Below are 17428 nucleotides of genomic sequence, written 5' to 3'. Positions count from 1 at the left end.
TTATTGTAAACTTTAATCTCCAGAAAAGTAACGCATTCAATGAGCTGGCAAAGAAAAATCCGACGGGAACTGCGGCGGGGTTGGCGAGCAGTGAGCCGAACCCGCTTAGTTATTATTTTCTTTACTTTTATATTTATAATTTAAGAAAAACTCCACTAAAACATAATTTTTTAATTCTTAAAAAAAATGGATTTTTGTTTTTTTTTTTTTAAATTTTTTAACACGCTTCAATTATGAGTTTTAACTTAAGTGGTTTATAGTTTTATTTCTTTAATAAATTTATTTATTTTTCTTATGAGCTAAAGAAGAAATTCATAAAAAAATATGAATCAGCTTTTTTACTGTTATTTTTAAATTAATTATACTTTTAAAAGAAGAATATTGCTATTTTTACCTTTATAAACTTTTATCAAGGCCTAATGAAGGATTTATTTTATTGCTATTTTTAAATTAATTTTGCTTTTAAAAGAAGAATATTACCATTTTTACTTTTTTATAACAGAGCTTATTCGATGATCATCGAATAAGTAATATAATTTGAATCAACAACTATGCTTTTTTTCCTAATGAAGAAGTTTAAAATATAGTAAATGCGTATTCAAAATGATATTATAAATGGTGATCCCAATTTCCACCGTATTTTTATTTTATACACATCGGTTTCATGTTCCTCCCCAAAGATAATGGTCGGTGTAGATATTTCTGGGATGGAGACAGGAAAAAGGCTTTATCAGTTTAAATCCGCTCGTACATAAATTCTTTTAATTTCTAAAAAAAGTAAACTGAACACGATGCAGTCGAAGGAGAAATTTCCATACCTCCAATTTAAAAATAAACCTATTTTCAAACTAGATTTACGTTCCTAAAACTTCAAGTTTTTTCAGTTTTTTCTTTTGTTAAACGTAAATGAAGTCTATAACGGTTTTGTTATACTTAGTGAGTTGAAACAGTGCATTACACGCAACTAAGCGGTGTTTTACCCTATGATAAAAACGTAAATAACATTTCAGAGAATAAGTGAAATATACTCGATGTAAAAGAAAATAAAACTTTCATCTCAAAACGATGCTATGATTGCCTTAATTTGATCAAAAACTTAGTTATTTTTATTCAGTAAGATCTAATTTTCAATCGACTTATTGTATTTTGTTTAATATTTGTTAATCTCATGTAAAAAAAGATTTAATGTTTATGTTATCTCAGCATCTGTTGGCGTTAACTATTGCGTAAAATTTGATTAAATAATTGTATGCTTTAGTTTTACCTTATAATTTATATTTATGAATATAAGTGGCTGATGTTTTAACCATAAACCTTATGAAATCTTACCAGCGTATTGCAATAAATAATTAATTCGAATTATAATTCGTTAATCCGAATTATAATGAAATGATAAATAAAAGTGTATTGACAAAAAAATTTTTAAACTGTTAATTTTTTTTTACATTGCAGACGCTGCCTAAAATTAAACAAAAATAATTTTGTTTATAGTCATAATAGACCTTATAGTCATAATTGATTGTAATAGATCTTCAAATGATATGTTAAGTTTTTACACCTGTGAAAGCACATTTTTAGTTCACTCTGTTTGAATGAAGAGCTTATTTCTATTATTTTATGCTTACAGAAAAAAATTAATGAATGTGTAAATTTTTATTCGTGACTTTAATGTAATTATAATGTTATTATCCATTCAATATAGGTATCAAATATGCTAGCCTCAGAGAAAATTTTTGAATAATTCTCCACAGCCATTAGCTTGCATTTGGGTCTACATATGATTATTTTAATGCACCATGGCTTGCATGCTGTTGTTTAAACTGCCTATATTACTTTAATACCTGTTAAAATTTACATAACTTTATTAATTTAAGACAGTTTGATTGCATTTTATATTGACTTTAATTTGTTTTGTAGAGGCTATTTATTTTGGAACTAAAAATAGTCAATAAACAAATAACTTCAAAATCTAAGATTTTTGCTTTATAAACTTGTTTTATTCACTATTTTATAACATCTTGAGAGATATTATTTAGCTTTTGTTATTTGCTGCGTATCGGAATAAGCTTTACATGAATCTTCAAGCGTTGTCATCAATGCATCAGCCAGTTAACTATTTATTTGATCTTTCAAATGTACTATCTATTTTAGCATTTTAAAAAAATGAAACAAAACTACTGAAGTATGAATACAACATAGGACTTCTTCTGGGCAGAGAATACAACACTGGAACTTTAAACAGATTTTCATTTAAGAATATAGTTGTATGTCTTCTGAAGAGGTCCTGCATTACATTCTTGTTACTTTTGTTCTGTTTCAATTTGCTATCTATTTTCAATGGTTATCTGATTTTTGATAAATATATTTGAAGACAATATTTGTGTTCATGCTGTTTCAGCTCTTTCTCATGTTTGAATTAGATTTTGTCCTAATGTTTTTATGTTAAATATTCAAAGTGACTTTTAACATATTTTTATTTAAGTATATAGTTTGATTTTTGTCTTACAATTTTAGTAGATCAGGACTACCCAAAATAATAATAATAAAACCGTTAGTACGTAATAGGACTAGTGCTGTCTGAAAAGTCTTGAAATAATAATTAGCCCTATTATTTTCTTGTAAATAGAGTTTTGAAAACATCAGCCAGAAAAAAGGCTGAATTCATCCACTTTTTCAAGAAAAGTAAAGGATTTTATGTTTCTCAAATGGAAAATAATTGTTTTAAATATCTACCTCATAATACAAGCTATAATGTTTCTTACAATACAAGCAATAATGTCTTCATTGCAGCAATAATGTTTCTTGCTTGAAGTTCAGGAATATTTTCCATTGCTCTTTTTTATCAGAAAATGTTAAGCTGTGAGCGAAAATAACAGCATCTTCATCAATCTCGATTCTGTATCTCATACTGTTTATTTTGACATTCCCTAGCTGTTAAGGAGGCATGGGCAAAGTAACTTTAATTTTCTTATGATTGTTAAGATAGCATTTCACAACTGAAAAATTACATGAAAATTAAGTTATTAATTCCACAATCATGTCCCTCTGTGCCCAAATTTATTGTATGTAGCACAAATTGAAATATTATAAAAATTAATATGAAAAACTACGTCAATCACTTTATAAATAATTTTCCCATCAATAAGCTATCTTTAAATGAAAAGAATTCTGCCTCAATCTTGCCAACTTTAAAACCAACGGCTCTGATTTTTTACAGACCTCTCAAAGGCCAATGAGTTACTATTTTTTACTATCTGAACTTTATTTTTTAGAAAATGGCCAAAGTAACCCTTGTTGAAAGTATAATGAGTATAATGGAATTATACCCTTCTAAAATTGTATATATATATTTTAAATTGATCAATAATATCACTATGTTTTGAAGATCTTATTGTATGTTTTTTCTTTATAGATAATTCAACATGTTTTCAGTATTTAAGCAGTTCGGAACTAAATGTTTTACTTTGTCTAAAAGTTTAAAANAATTTATTGTATGTAGCACAAATTGAAATATTTATCACTTTGTTTTGAAGGTCTTATTGTATGTTTTTTCTTTATAGATAATTCAACATGTTTTCAGTATTTAAGCAGTTCGGAACTAAATGTTTTACTTTGTCTAAAAGTTTAAAAATTTCAAGACAGTCACAAAGGTATGCAGAATTTTATTCATATTTCTACTTGCTTAATTGTATGTGTTGGAATCGATATTGTAATTTATGTATATAATTTGTTTATTAAAATAGAAACTTGTGAAAAATATTGTTTGTAATGTTTTGTAATATAGGTAGTATGTATTGTTTATTGAGTATTGATTGAGTATAGTTAAGTGCGGTGAGTTCTCTGCTTATCGCTTATAGCTCTGCGTTTAAGTATTGTTTATTTTTCATAATTTTAAAATTTATTGTAAGTATTTTGCAGGGTTAATAAGTTTTAATTAACAAAATTATATTAGTATTTGATTTGTAATAAATTATGGTGTTTTTGAAATGATGTTTTAAGATCTTACAATTCTTTTAAATTTTTCGGAATGCTAATAATGAGCAAAAGGGATAATTTAATGCAGTCTTTTTATGCTAATACATCTGTAAAAAGTAGAATATAAAATAATGATTTTTTTCTTACAGAAGTTTTGATAGTAAGGAAAATCTTGCTAATTTCTAAATTTAATACACAATCTACAGTAATATATTTTATTTTAATGCTGCAAATATTTTTCTGAATCTTAAAGTTTCTTCAATGATAAAAGGAAATTTTCTTAATTTGATACAAAGGCTGATAAATTCTAATTGCATGTATGTATTTTTGAAAATAAATAAATGAGTAAGTTAAGTTATTTTTTATTGAAATATTTGTCAACCTGCTGTTAACGCAATACAATTTTTTTATAATTTTAAAAGTTAAAAAAAAAAAAAAAAAAAAAAAAAAAAAAAAAAAAAAAAAAAAAAAAAAAAAAANACATTAATATTGTGTTGCCTTTATTTAGCCTGCTTTTTTGTAGTTAATAATGATACATTTATATTATATTTGCAATAATTTTGGAATCGTGCATTTGGATGTATTAAATATTCCCTTTAAGACAATTGTTAACATAATAATATAGCTTTAAATGTATTATTATTTAGTTTTAATTATATTTAAATGAAAACTATATTTATAAAACTTAACTATTTAATCTGTTTTAAATTAAAAAAAAATGATTTAATTAAAATAAGTTACATTTAATTGTTTTTAAAAATCAAATTACAAATCATGATTTAAAGGGAAAATTAGTGTAGGGCACATAGATGATATTTTCTGTGCTACATTTCTACGCATTACTCATTTCTTATTTTAATAGCCTATAAAATAAACTACCTGCAATCACAATCCAAAACGATCTGAAAAATTCTAATAAATCTTAATACAGAATGATTTTATTCCAAAAAATTTATTAAAAATTCTCTTATAGGTTGTTGTTTACTTCTGTTGTTGGATCAGTTATTGCCTATGAATATATAAAATGGAACAAAGTAAGAAACATAGATTAAAATTTTTAATATGTATCTAAATATCAGAAACTTTTAAGTTGTTTAAGTTCTTAAAATAATTTGTTAGTATTTTTGTTTTGTTTTTATTTTACATGTTTATTAAATATTAACATATAATTTGGTTTTAAGATGAATACACCATTATTTAGCTGACTTTATCAATACCTTTGTTTATTTATATTAGCATAATGGGTAAAAGCTTTTTAAAGCTTTGAATGTATAATCAAGTACAAGTAATGTATATTTATTCTGTAAAATTCTATGATTATTTTTCTAATTTAAATGTTGCTTGTCATTTAATTTTAGAAACTTAATCTAAGTTTAAGACTTTTTTTTATCAAAAAGTTTCAACTAAAAAAAAAGAAAATTAGGCATAATATATTGGAAATTTGTCAGAAAAGTTTATTAAGCATTATTTTGAACATATCTTCAGCATCTTTTAATATTTCCTTTTTTATTACTATCAAAATTTGACTTTTTATCCTCATTTTGAACAGTCCATTAATTTATTTCAATGTATACATTTTAAACAGTTAGTCTTTCCCTCCTCTTTAATTGGAATGTTATATTTGGTTTTAAAGAACTAAGTTTTTATTAATAGTTTAACATTACTTTTACCTTTTGATTCTTTCTTTTACCAATTTTGAAAAGTAATGTAGTGAAATATGGCTGTTGCTCTAGAAATAAAATTAACATACTCTTTATATTATTTATTAATGCATTTTTTATTAGCATAATTTATGTCATGAGAGCTTTTATTCTTAAAATTTTTCTTTACTCGTAATAATACTTAATTTTTTTTTTAAATAACAAATTCTTTAAAGAGTCTGAAAAAAAGTGGCTATCTTGTGCTTGAACGAAACTAATAAAAATAATATTGATAAATTTTCCTCCAATTGTCTGGGACGCAGTAATGGATTGATTCTATTATGTTTTGGTTTGTGCTGTTTGTTGGTATTGATATTGATTTGTTTCCATAAAAACAGAAAAATTGGAAAAATTTAACTATTTTTATTTGTGTTTACTCATTATTATTTTTCGAAATCATTTTATTTTTGGGTTAACTTCTATTTTTTCATGCAAATTTTCTTGTTTGTAATTTAACGCATTATTCACATTGGGTTTTTCATGTTTGGAATTTAGCCATGTTAATTACATTGGGGTCATTTGTTATTATTTTTTAAAGAGCATTTTATTTTTGGTATACCTTTTATTTTTGTGTACAAATTTTCATGTTTGTAATTTAACCATATTAGATTCACCATTTTAATTAATTTTTTCTAAGTGATTGTAGAGAGTAAAAATTTACATTTTTAATTTGAACTAACTATCTCTCTCTCTATTTATTTAATTTAAGTTTCTTGACTCAAGTATCCTTGTGTACCATTGACCATTCCTTGTTTATTTTTGATTCAATTTTTTTTCTTCCCTTTCTTGGTTTTGCTTCGAGCATAGCTTTTACTAATATTTCATTGTCAGTTTTATAAGAAGTTGTCAGAAGTTCTTATATTAAGTGTGTTTCAAGATATTCTAGTTTAGTTTTTGTGCCGTTCATCAGTGCTTTCGAACAATTTGTCAGACTTTAGCAGAATATATTTTAATTTTTTCAAACATATTACATAATTGTATATGTATGTATGTGGTATCTTTAACAGTACAATACATTGTATTATATTTAATAATTATAAATACATTATATTACACTTATTTTATTTCAGATAAATATAAATACATTATATTTATTTAAAATAAAAATTAAAACATAAAATTTATTAAAAAATCAGATTAGAAAGGGTATGAATTATGTTAATTTTCAAAACGTTTGGGATTCCTGGTCTAGTACAAGAAGCATTCTCAATGTTTCAGATTGATTATCAGAAGATAAATTGAAAAACTATGTAAGGTAATTTTTTATTTAATACATTTTATTAAATTCATCATGATAAATCTATAAATTGTTTAAACATTGAAAATTTTTTGGTAGTTATACTTAATCTTATACTTTGAATAATTTGATAATTTAAATTTATATAATCTTTATAGGTATATTTAGCTTCTTCAGTTATTGATGTGAAAGATTTTATGGCTGAACCGATAACTGATACAACAAATTTGCAAAAGGTATGTAGTATCAGATAAGTTTTTTGTTTCGAAAATTTTACTTATCTGAAAGCAAGTAGGTTACGGTTACGTATCGCACTGCGTAATGGTTTGTTCATTTTATTTAATAAATACATTTCTTAGAGGAAGATTCCAGCTGTTACAATACAAAGCTATATCCATTGAAAATATCTATTCTTAAGTAACAAATTTCCGCCATGTCATATTTTATCAGTTGCATTTTTTTTTATCCTGATTGATAGCTTCATAATGTTCCAATTGAATCCTATTAAATTAAATTTCAAATGTTTGGAAAAACTGCTATACAAGCTTAACAATAAGGAGGATTTATAAATTTTAATATTTGCTGAAATTTTTTTTTGCTACACTGAAATGTGATTATCAAGAAGTAAACACCTTTATTAATCTGCTTGTATTCTGCTCTAAAAATTGCAAGTTTAAAAAAAAGAAATACTGAAATTTAACAAAGAATTTATCGGCAAGTTTTAATGTGGAAAAAGTAAGATAAGTCCATGGATTGTTCATGTTTGTTTGTGCCATTCCACTGACATTACTCACCAAATTACACTTTGTTTATATTGATGTTCNGGTCAAATTTATTCTCATGAGTAAATCTTGATAATTGAGTTGATCATCATTAAAATTGCTTAAGTTAATTCTATCCCTTGTGATCATTATTTCTGGACAGATATTTTTTTTATACTTTATTTGTATGTGTTGGTGATGATTTGGGATAGGCCTTAGTTGTAAAAATGTATTAGTACTAAATTGTAACAATTGTCCCACTATACTTTACCCAAATTGTCACCACATATATCATACCATTAAACTATAAATTTAGAGATTCTAGCAATGGATTCTACATCATCTTTATCTGCTAAGTCCCACAAAAAATCGTCTTCACCAAAATTCAAAGAATTAAAAATTTTACACTTCTTAAAAGATTTTAAAATAACATTTGAATCCATATTTTGCCACTGATCAAATATTATTTGCAGAACAGAAATTTTCTATTTTTGTATGAGTTTTTGTTGTCAAAATAGTTTTTTTCATGTTTTTCAATTCTAGAAATTTTTATCTTTGGTGTTTTCAGCAGTCCACTTTCAACATACCAGAAATTTGATGTTTTGTAATCAAAAATAAGAGGGTCTACTATTATACTGGTACATATTTTCTTGCTAAATTGTGAGCGTTTTTTTATAAAAATGTCGGCTATGAGCAATATCAATTTAAATAGATTATTCTTTCGATATAAGTACTGGAAAGTCACTTATAATTCACTTATTTTTTATTTCTGATACATGTTTTGAGTTAGGTACTGTTGAGCATATTTGCAGAAGGTGACCACACAGTTGGTCTATCAAACTGCAGAAATTACAATGTGCAAAAAATGAACCTATTCTTGTTCTAGTTGTTGCAGTATATGTAACTGGGAGCAATAGTAAAATATTTACTCAGTGTCTTATTTCTGGAAATGCTTCTTCTTTCCTAAACTAATTAACAATTCTTTATCCATATTCAGCCAGTAATCCATTTATTTAAATTAAAATTCTAGACAATTTGAATTTTTTGTTTATTGACTGATGCTACTCTTTCTGCAAGAAATTAATTGAAGGTTTACATTGTTGTCTGAGTGGTCACCTCTAAATGACCTGTTATTTTTCAAAAGGGTTTTCAAAACTATTTTTTTAAAAGATTTGCAAGCAAATCAAATTCTTAAAACATAAGCCATCTTTGAACCAGTGTTCTTATGTGCATGATTTTTCTCTGTTGATGCTTTATTGTTCATCTTCAACTTTGTTAAAATTGATTTTGTAATACATTATTTCATTATAATAAGTCTAGGCACATTTTTAAAACCAATTTTAAGTTTAGTTAATACAAAAAGTGTTTTTAAGTAGATCCAGATAGATAATACAAAAGATTTTACGGCTCATAAATAGTTCAGAGTATAATTAAGTCACATAAATTCTTCATCCTAAAAATAATAAATTAGTTTATTTTGCTTAAGAAAGTCTCTTTTGATTTAAAATTTATTGGTTAGAGCAGCATAATAAATAAAATTGGATAATTATGGAATATGATTGTTATGTGTGTGCTACATTGATATGCATTCATTATGATTATTACATTTTACTTTCAAAAACGTACTATGGTCTGTATTTTTTAGAAAATATAGCAGTTTATAAAGGTAATAAAAATGTATCATGCATACTTTAATTTTAGAAAAAAGTCTATTTTAAATTTATTAAAGTATTTCAAAATCAACATACAGCTAACTTCTAAATACAAAAAGTTACAGTTGGAATTAGAAACTAAACACTTATATATATTTAAAAAAAAAGTCTTTTACCACTTTTCTTTATTTTTCTTTTCTAATCTATTGGTTATCAATGTCTAAATGTAAACAAATGAAACAAAACTATAAGATCTTAGCTTTTTAACAGTATTTTGTACATGTTAAAATGCTATTGACTGTTTGCTATATTTGAGTCATTTCATAAAAATGCTGATGTGGAATATGTTCTTTGGTTATTTTTTCTCCAATAAAAAGCTTGAGTTCTTTGTAATAGCTGTTAATTTTTTATATTTCAGATAAAAAAATGTTCATTAAAACTGTTTGAATACAGTCAAAGACCATTTTAACAAAAATTTCTATTGCAATAATTCCAATGTAATGAAGAATTTTTTTAAAAAAAACCTTATTTGAAAATTGTTGTAATGAATTTACAATTTGTTTTAATTAAAATGTGTTCAATTTTGAAAATTTAAAAAAATATTTTCTGCACAAAAAGGTAGGAGTATTTTGTTTGTAGAGTTTATTGATGTAGGTGAGTGAATTGAGATACAGTCTACTCCTTATTATTGGCTATCATTAAAGCAACCCTTATATTGATATAGTAAGCTTCATTTGCTATTCTATGGAAGCACCAATTTTATAAGGTTTATTAGAATGTCAAAACTAAATTGTTCGTTTCAATATAGACATTAAACTGTAAGACATGTAATTATATTTTAAATTAATTTGGGAAGTTTCTCATTTTTTTTAAGTATTACATGGCTTTATAAAAATTTGTCCAGTATTTATTATGATTAAATATTTACAACAGCTTTGTTTGCGTAGTGACCTCAATTTATTATTAAGTATTACCTCTATTTTGATATTAAGCATTGATTTGTTTTCATTTATGTTTATATTTATAAGTAATAGATTTAATTTATAAGTTTTTACTTTATATGTGCTTATTTTCTTATTCATTTCTTCTATCAATAATTAATTATTAAAAAAAATTTGCAGAATAATGATGATATGAAAAGTCGAATGGAAGTTATGATTTTAAATGTCCAGGTAAGAAGTTTTTATTAATTGGAGAGTAAAAAACAATTATTAAAAATAACTTATTAACTATAAACTATTAAATATAAATTATTAAATATTATTTTTAAAATATTTTAATCAACCATTAAAGTTATTCAAGTCCTTTTGCTTCCTTTCTTCCAATATGTTGTTTCTTTTGTTAAATCTACGTTTATTCAAACTATTTTGCTTCCTCTGTAGGCTGAATTTTGCAAAGCTCTTGAAAAGTTTGAAGATACACAAAAATTCAGAGTTGACAAATGGAGCAGACCAGAAGTAACTTTTTGTTTTATGCTTTAGAAAAAAAAACTAAAATAATGAAATGCTTTCTGAGTTTTATATTATTTTATGCTAACCAAATTTAATTTCCAATTTTTAGTCACAACTTTTTATTATATTCATTTTTAAACTTGTGTTACTTTTTATTAATAAATTTTTTTAGCAGCAAAGGTTTTCACTGACTTTTTTAGTATTTTCATTCAAATTTTTGATTTATTTAAATTGATTACTTTCTTGATTATGCCTTAGTTGATATATTGATTATCATCTTATAAAAAATTTCATCATTTTTATTTATGTAATGTTTTGCATATTTAAATTTATTCTCTTCAGTTTTCATTTTATAAAATTTATAGTAGATATGTCAAAACTTCAAGGTTTAATATATAAGATATATAAACAAAAATATACTTTTTGAATTAGTTAGATAGTACTGCATTAAACAATTTTGTATTATTTTATTTACACACAATGCTGTGTCTGTAATAAACTGCTATTTTTTAATGATATTTTTTTCTACTGATCTAAATACTTTATTAACCTTAAGGCTAATTTAGATTCTCTAATAATTATTAAATGCTAATTAATCACTTTCCAGGACAACAGTTTGGGTACCTTTAATGTATATTTAAAATTTATGTAAGATAAAGAAAAGACTGGTTTATTTTTTCTAAAATGAGGCGATGCATAATGTACTATAATTTGAAATATAATGAGAAAAGAAGTGTGTTAAAGAGTTCCAATTGTCTCTATGTTATTACAGTCAAACCCCGCTATAGTGAACCTTCAAGGGTTCATATAACCAGGAGTTCACTATATCCGTTACGCATGCAATTTAACTAATGGTTCCCAAACTCCTCCCTTTTATTACACATTATTCAAATAAATGACTGAAAAATATTATGTAGTATTAGTAAAAATGTGTTATTTTCATTACTCTTCGTCTTTCATGCAAAAAAAAAATTAGTATTTTTTAGCTGATGAGCAATAATCAGTATCAGATATGGAAACACTTCAAATAACAAATAAATGACTGAAAAATGTTATGTAGTATTAGTAAAAATGTGTTATTTTCATTACTCTTCGTCTTGCGTGCAAAAAAAAAATTAGTATTTTTTAGCTGATGAGCAATAATCAATATCAGATATGGAAACACTTCCTGACTCTCAGATAATTTTTCCTGAATTTCGGTTATTCTGCTTTTTAAATCTGTCTAATCTGCCATTCGAGCACATAAAAGTTGCCTCCTAAAATCGCTTAGCAAATTCATCGACATTTGTCCAGATATTGGAAAATTGCGGCTTCTTCGAATGGTGAACCACTTCAGTAATGCTTCTTCAACATCCTTGTGTTCTGCTTTTCTCTACTCTTTTTTGTGCCATCGAAATTTTTTTCATGAGCAGAAATAATGAATTGCCTATTTTTCCATTTGTTACAAATTGCAGATTTGGATAGTTTATATTCCCTGCAAATATCAACTTGATTGCATCCATTTTCAATTTTTCTGATTATGCCCATTTTATTATCAATGGAGAGCGTTTTACGTTTACTGGTCACCATAGTTAAATTCGAGACACTTGTTTGCAGACTTTTTAACAGAACTGAGAGCAAAAAGGAGTTGAAATGAGGGCATTATCAACACATATTAGTGTCCAACCCTTCGACCAATAATAAATAATTACTCATTCCCTCTGACAAAAAAATGCATATTGATCCCACTGACACCTTACAGGTGCATCATCATGCCTGGGTTGGAAACATTTGCTTGATTTGTTTGGGGATTGGAAAGTGAAATAAAAGAAGCAAACAGGAAAAAATGCTTATCGCTACATTCCCCTCTATAGAGGGTTTTAAACATTGGTATATGTATTTATTTTGAAGCAGAAATTACAAAATTATTACAAAAAAAAAATCAGTTGAAGACAGAAAAAAGTTCATTATATCCAATTTCTTCACTTGTTTGGTTTACTATATCCACGAAAAATAACATTATACGTTTATAGCAAGGCACGGAACCGAACATTTCGTTCACTATATCCGGGAGTTCACTATAAACCGTGTTCACTATAGCGGGGTTTGACTGTATTATTATTTTATTTTTTCTATTCATATGGGCTTTACGATGTTTGGGCTTACGATTAGATTCTCTAATAATTATTAAATGCTAAGTAATCACTTTCCAGAACAACACTTCGGGTACCTTTAATCAGAGATGATTGTGCTCCAGAAAATATCCGGATTTCCGTATTTTTCGCTAACCGTGATCCGGAAATCCAAGGTCCAGAAGTTTCAAGAAATCACCGATCACATTTATGTATAAAATTGTTTGCATATTTTATTTAAAAATATTAGAACTGGAATTGATGCTTGGCATCTCTTTCATTTGTAAATATTTCTTCTTGAACAATAATAATGTGATTAGAGATAAAGGTAAACTTATACATAATTATTCATTTAAATGATGCTGCATATGATTTATTTAGAATTTCATGTTAGGAAAATATCAATGATTTAAATTTATAAAGACATACATTTTTTGAAATGCGTCATTAATGATTTTACTCAAGTAATTTTCAGGATTTTTGAGTTGGGCTCACAATCACCCCTGTATAATGCATATTAAAATTTATGTAAGATAAAGAAAAGACTGGTTTATTTTTCTAAAATGAGGCAATGCATAATGCACTATATTTTGAAATATAATGAGAAGAGAAGATTTGATTATACGATTTTAATATTTATATTTGATTGATTCTAGGGTGGTGGAGGAATAACTTGTATCTTGGATGATGGGGATGTTTTTGAAAAAGCAGGTGTGAATATTTCTGTAGTGCATGGAATATTACCAGCTGGTGCCGTTCAACAGATGCGAGCTAGGTAAGTTAAGTTACCTGGATGACGCCCTTTTTTACAAATTAGTGTGTATTGTACATTTTATTTCTCTGTTCAAGTTATCTTTGTTTACAGTTTATGGGAACTATAAGTTAAGATAACTTTAGGGATGCATTAATGAAGATAACTTTAAGAATATGAGTTAAGATAAATCTGGGGAAGCATAAATTAAGTGTTTTAGTTCAACTCTAATTGTTTCTGTGAGTGTTGTACAATTTTTAAGGCTAATTTTTTTTATGGTTATGGAATGGCTAATTAGATGTTATATTTTACTTTTGTTACTATAATTTTTGTTTTCCTTGAGTTTTGTATGTTCAGTTATATAAGTGTCTGAAACTAAAGCAAAAAGCATTTAATTTTGTTGAAAGTAATTTGTTTGTATTCTTTTCAGGGGTAAAAAGTTTGCAAATAGTGATAAGCTCCCTTTCTTTGCTGCTGGAGTTAGCTCTGTTATACATCCAGTATAAACAACTTTTATTTTTTAAATTTTGAATTTTATTTTCTTCAAAACAAATTAATACAGATTTTCTTATTCTTTTCAGAGAAATCCAAATGTGCCAACCATACACTTTAATTATCGTTATTTTGAAGTGAGCAATGGAGATGGAACAACCACCTGGTGGTTTGGTGGGGGAACTGATATGACACCGTATATTTTGGATGAAGATGATTGTCGTCATTTCCATAAAACTTTGAAATCATGCTGTGATAAACACGATAAGTCATATTATAGTCGCTTTAAAAAGTGGTGTGATGAATACTTTTTCATTAAGCATAGAGGTATGTGTGCTTACAATTGTAACTCCATAGTTTTTATTATTATTATTCTTGCTTTCTTTTTGAAATTTTTTTATCTTTTGCTTATCCTATTAAAAAATTAATATTGTTTGCATTTAAAAATCCCAATTACATTTAGCTACATTACATTATATAGCTACATTATTATATGTTTGTTATTGATTTTTATGGTTAATTTTTATTTACTTTTGATACTCCAAGTTATTTTTTTCTTCAAATTTTTAAACTAATATACATTGATTTCATAAAGTTTACATTTAAGTATTTGTGAAATGTAATTGAGGAATAACTATAAGAAATCATTACCATTCAAATAATTTTTAATTAATAAACTAGAATCTGTTAATCAAATTTAAATATCTCATGGCATAAAATATGACAAAATGGGTAGCATTATTTAAAAGCAATAAAAAGTTGATAAATTCAAATAATTATAAATTTAAGGTAAATATTGATTTAAATTGAATATTATGAAATGCTTGCCTAAAATTTATTAAAAAAAAATATTACATTTTCTTATTTCTGCTTAGCTGAATAATTCTATTCAGATTCTTTTGATTGAAATTTCTTCAGTCTTTTTTTACTATATTTAGTTAATTTTTTTATAAATTAGAATATTTGTATCAATGATAAATCGTCATATCTTTTATTTTATTTGCCATGGAGTTCCAAATGAGTATCTGATGATTAAATAGGTATATTTTAGAAGTCAATATTCTAGATTTTTTTGAAAAATTCTTTTTAAATTTTTATTCCCTTTTTTAAAATAATTTAATTATTGATATAATTAACTGATTTTTTTATTTACAGCTGTGAAAATTTGATATAATGTTTAAATGTTTGAAAACTAAATCCGAACACTTATTTTAAAAAATATTTATGTTGTTGCTTTCTTCCCTCAAGATCAAAATTTCTGGATAATTTACTAAAAAAAAGAAATATTAATAAATAAATGAATAAAATAAAATAAAATTAAAGTTAATAAAACTTTCTTGTTTTACCTCACACTGAAATTTAAGAAAATAATTCTTCTGTGAAATTCATAATTTTATACATCTAAATAAATATTAAATAATGTTGATAGTTTTACTTAACTTTCTTGTTTACTAAAGCAAATAATTATAAAATATTTGTTATTAAATGTTTTTTAAAACTATAAAATTAAAGTTCTTATGTAGTAATTACTTCGTAAAATGTTCATAAAAATTACTTATTAATGACTGAAAGTTTTTTAGTTACTTTTCCTGAATATTTTCAAATGAATTTCCATTTGTTTTCAATGTTTCATAATTAATTAATCTAGATCTTAATTAAAATTTTTTTAACCTTTCTTCCATTTTTTGCACTTTTAACCATTGCATTTTCAGAAATTAAATATATAGCTATTCACTTTATTTATAGTGTATTGACACTATTATTAAAAAATAATTTTTTACTATAAATGTATTATTCATTTTTGTTAAATTTTGTTTTATATGTATGTACAAGTGCATTGTATATCTGTTATTTAGAAATTAAAGTTTAACATCAATGTTTTTCAAAAGTATTTTTGTAATATTTGTCATTCCCTTTTCAATAATTGATGTACCAAGTGAAAAAAAAATCATAACATATTAATAACTTTTGACCTAATGATAAGATTTTCACAGAATAAGATGCAATATTTATGGTCGGTTTCAGAGCTAGCGTTAAATATGCTAACTAAATTCTGCAGACACTATTCTAAGCTGCAAAATTAAACTGGATACCAGAAATAGCAGTGGAGACTGCAGTTTATTAAAGCATCTGCAACTTTATCTCAAATGTTTTGAAAAAAATTGACTAAAAATGACTGAGCCTTTTTTAAAACATCTCTAAACTTTTTCCTTATCAAAATTCTTAATCAGAGTTGAGAGAATCGTGCAGAGAGCAAAAAGTAAATAAAGCTTTTTTTCCTTCTGTTAGTTGATTACGGACGGATTTATTTTGCTTTTTTTGTTAATATCGCCACTCATTCAAATTAAGTTTTTGTCCCATTAAATTTTTATATATAATTTTTAAGTATCTTTGCAAATTTTGCTACTTATCTGATGAGCTAAATTTTTACAATACTAATCTCTATCTGATTGTGTTAGGGGTTGCAGATAAATTTGAATTTATAAAGATTAGACTGCAAATTTACTGCTACCATGTATTCTGCTACAGGGAACTCAAGAATGGGCTTTCCCTGAACAAAAATAACTTTTCATGATAGATTTGAATTTTTTAGTCTCAAAATGCAGGGGGTTACTATAATCTGGATGATACAGTTCCAATAGATCTCTAGTCAGAATATTGAGTTTTCATTCTGTGTATTTTCCTATGTCTCTGAAACTATTTAAGCTAATTCTTGAAATAATTTCATGCAAAATATGATTTTTCAAGCATCTTGAATTTGAGTAATGATAAATAATTATTTTTGGATTTATACTTGTTTTACAATTTATGCAAAAATTTTTGGATTTTACTGAACAGCCCCAGAGCTATGGATAATACCAACTAAATTTACTAAAAGTTAATTGACATGAAAGTATTCAAATTTTCAATAGTTCTTCTGACTTATTGGGGACATATTTTCTATATTTTGTTGGTCTTGAAATCAGCCATATCATTCAGGAATCAATTCTTAGAGAAACTACATTTTTGTGTCACTTAAAATATTGTCTGTATAAACTGATTATCATAATTAAGGTTTGCTTCCCATTTTGATTGGATCTTGATGGTAGGAAGGACTAATCTTATGCACCAATCTGGAAAATGGACAATTATAAGTGTTATGTTGTAATTAAATAACTTGATTAAAAAGAGGTTTTTAGTATTTTAGCTTATTATTTCTTTTTTGAAAAAGATAAAATTAATGCTGAAAGGTCTAAAGTATATGAAAATTTTTCGAAACATTTTTCATTAGAAATATTTTGAAATTATTTTTCATATT

The 17428-nt window shown here is 25.3% G+C and overlaps 1 protein-coding gene across 2 annotated transcripts in view; it reads left to right on the top strand.

Annotated features, from left to right (window-relative positions):
* Positions 1-736: 736 nt before the first annotated feature.
* The window catches only part of LOC107437458 (oxygen-dependent coproporphyrinogen-III oxidase), a 28935-nt gene continuing 12243 nt past the window's right edge, over positions 737-17428 (top strand). The window contains exons 1-9 of one of the 2 annotated variants that reach the window (XM_043057097.2): positions 737-1113; positions 3561-3650; positions 4949-5009; positions 7071-7148; positions 10447-10497; positions 10708-10782; positions 13544-13662; positions 14069-14138; positions 14220-14457. In XM_043057097.2, the coding sequence (XP_042913031.1) occupies positions 3571-3650; positions 4949-5009; positions 7071-7148; positions 10447-10497; positions 10708-10782; positions 13544-13662; positions 14069-14138; positions 14220-14457 (772 nt within the window). In that variant the 5' untranslated portion in view covers positions 737-1113; positions 3561-3570. Of the gene's footprint in view, positions 1114-1173; positions 1248-3560; positions 3651-4948; positions 5010-7070; positions 7149-10446; positions 10498-10707; positions 10783-13543; positions 13663-14068; positions 14139-14219; positions 14458-17428 lie in introns of those variants that run through there. The other variant, XM_071177691.1, reaches the window with a different exon arrangement.

This window comes from Parasteatoda tepidariorum, chromosome 2 (assembly GCF_043381705.1).
Source record: "Parasteatoda tepidariorum isolate YZ-2023 chromosome 2, CAS_Ptep_4.0, whole genome shotgun sequence".
Classification (NCBI taxonomy): domain Eukaryota; kingdom Metazoa; phylum Arthropoda; class Arachnida; order Araneae; family Theridiidae; genus Parasteatoda; species Parasteatoda tepidariorum.
Note: the sequence above shows the minus strand (reverse complement) of the source record. Positions and strands in the feature narration are given on the sequence as shown.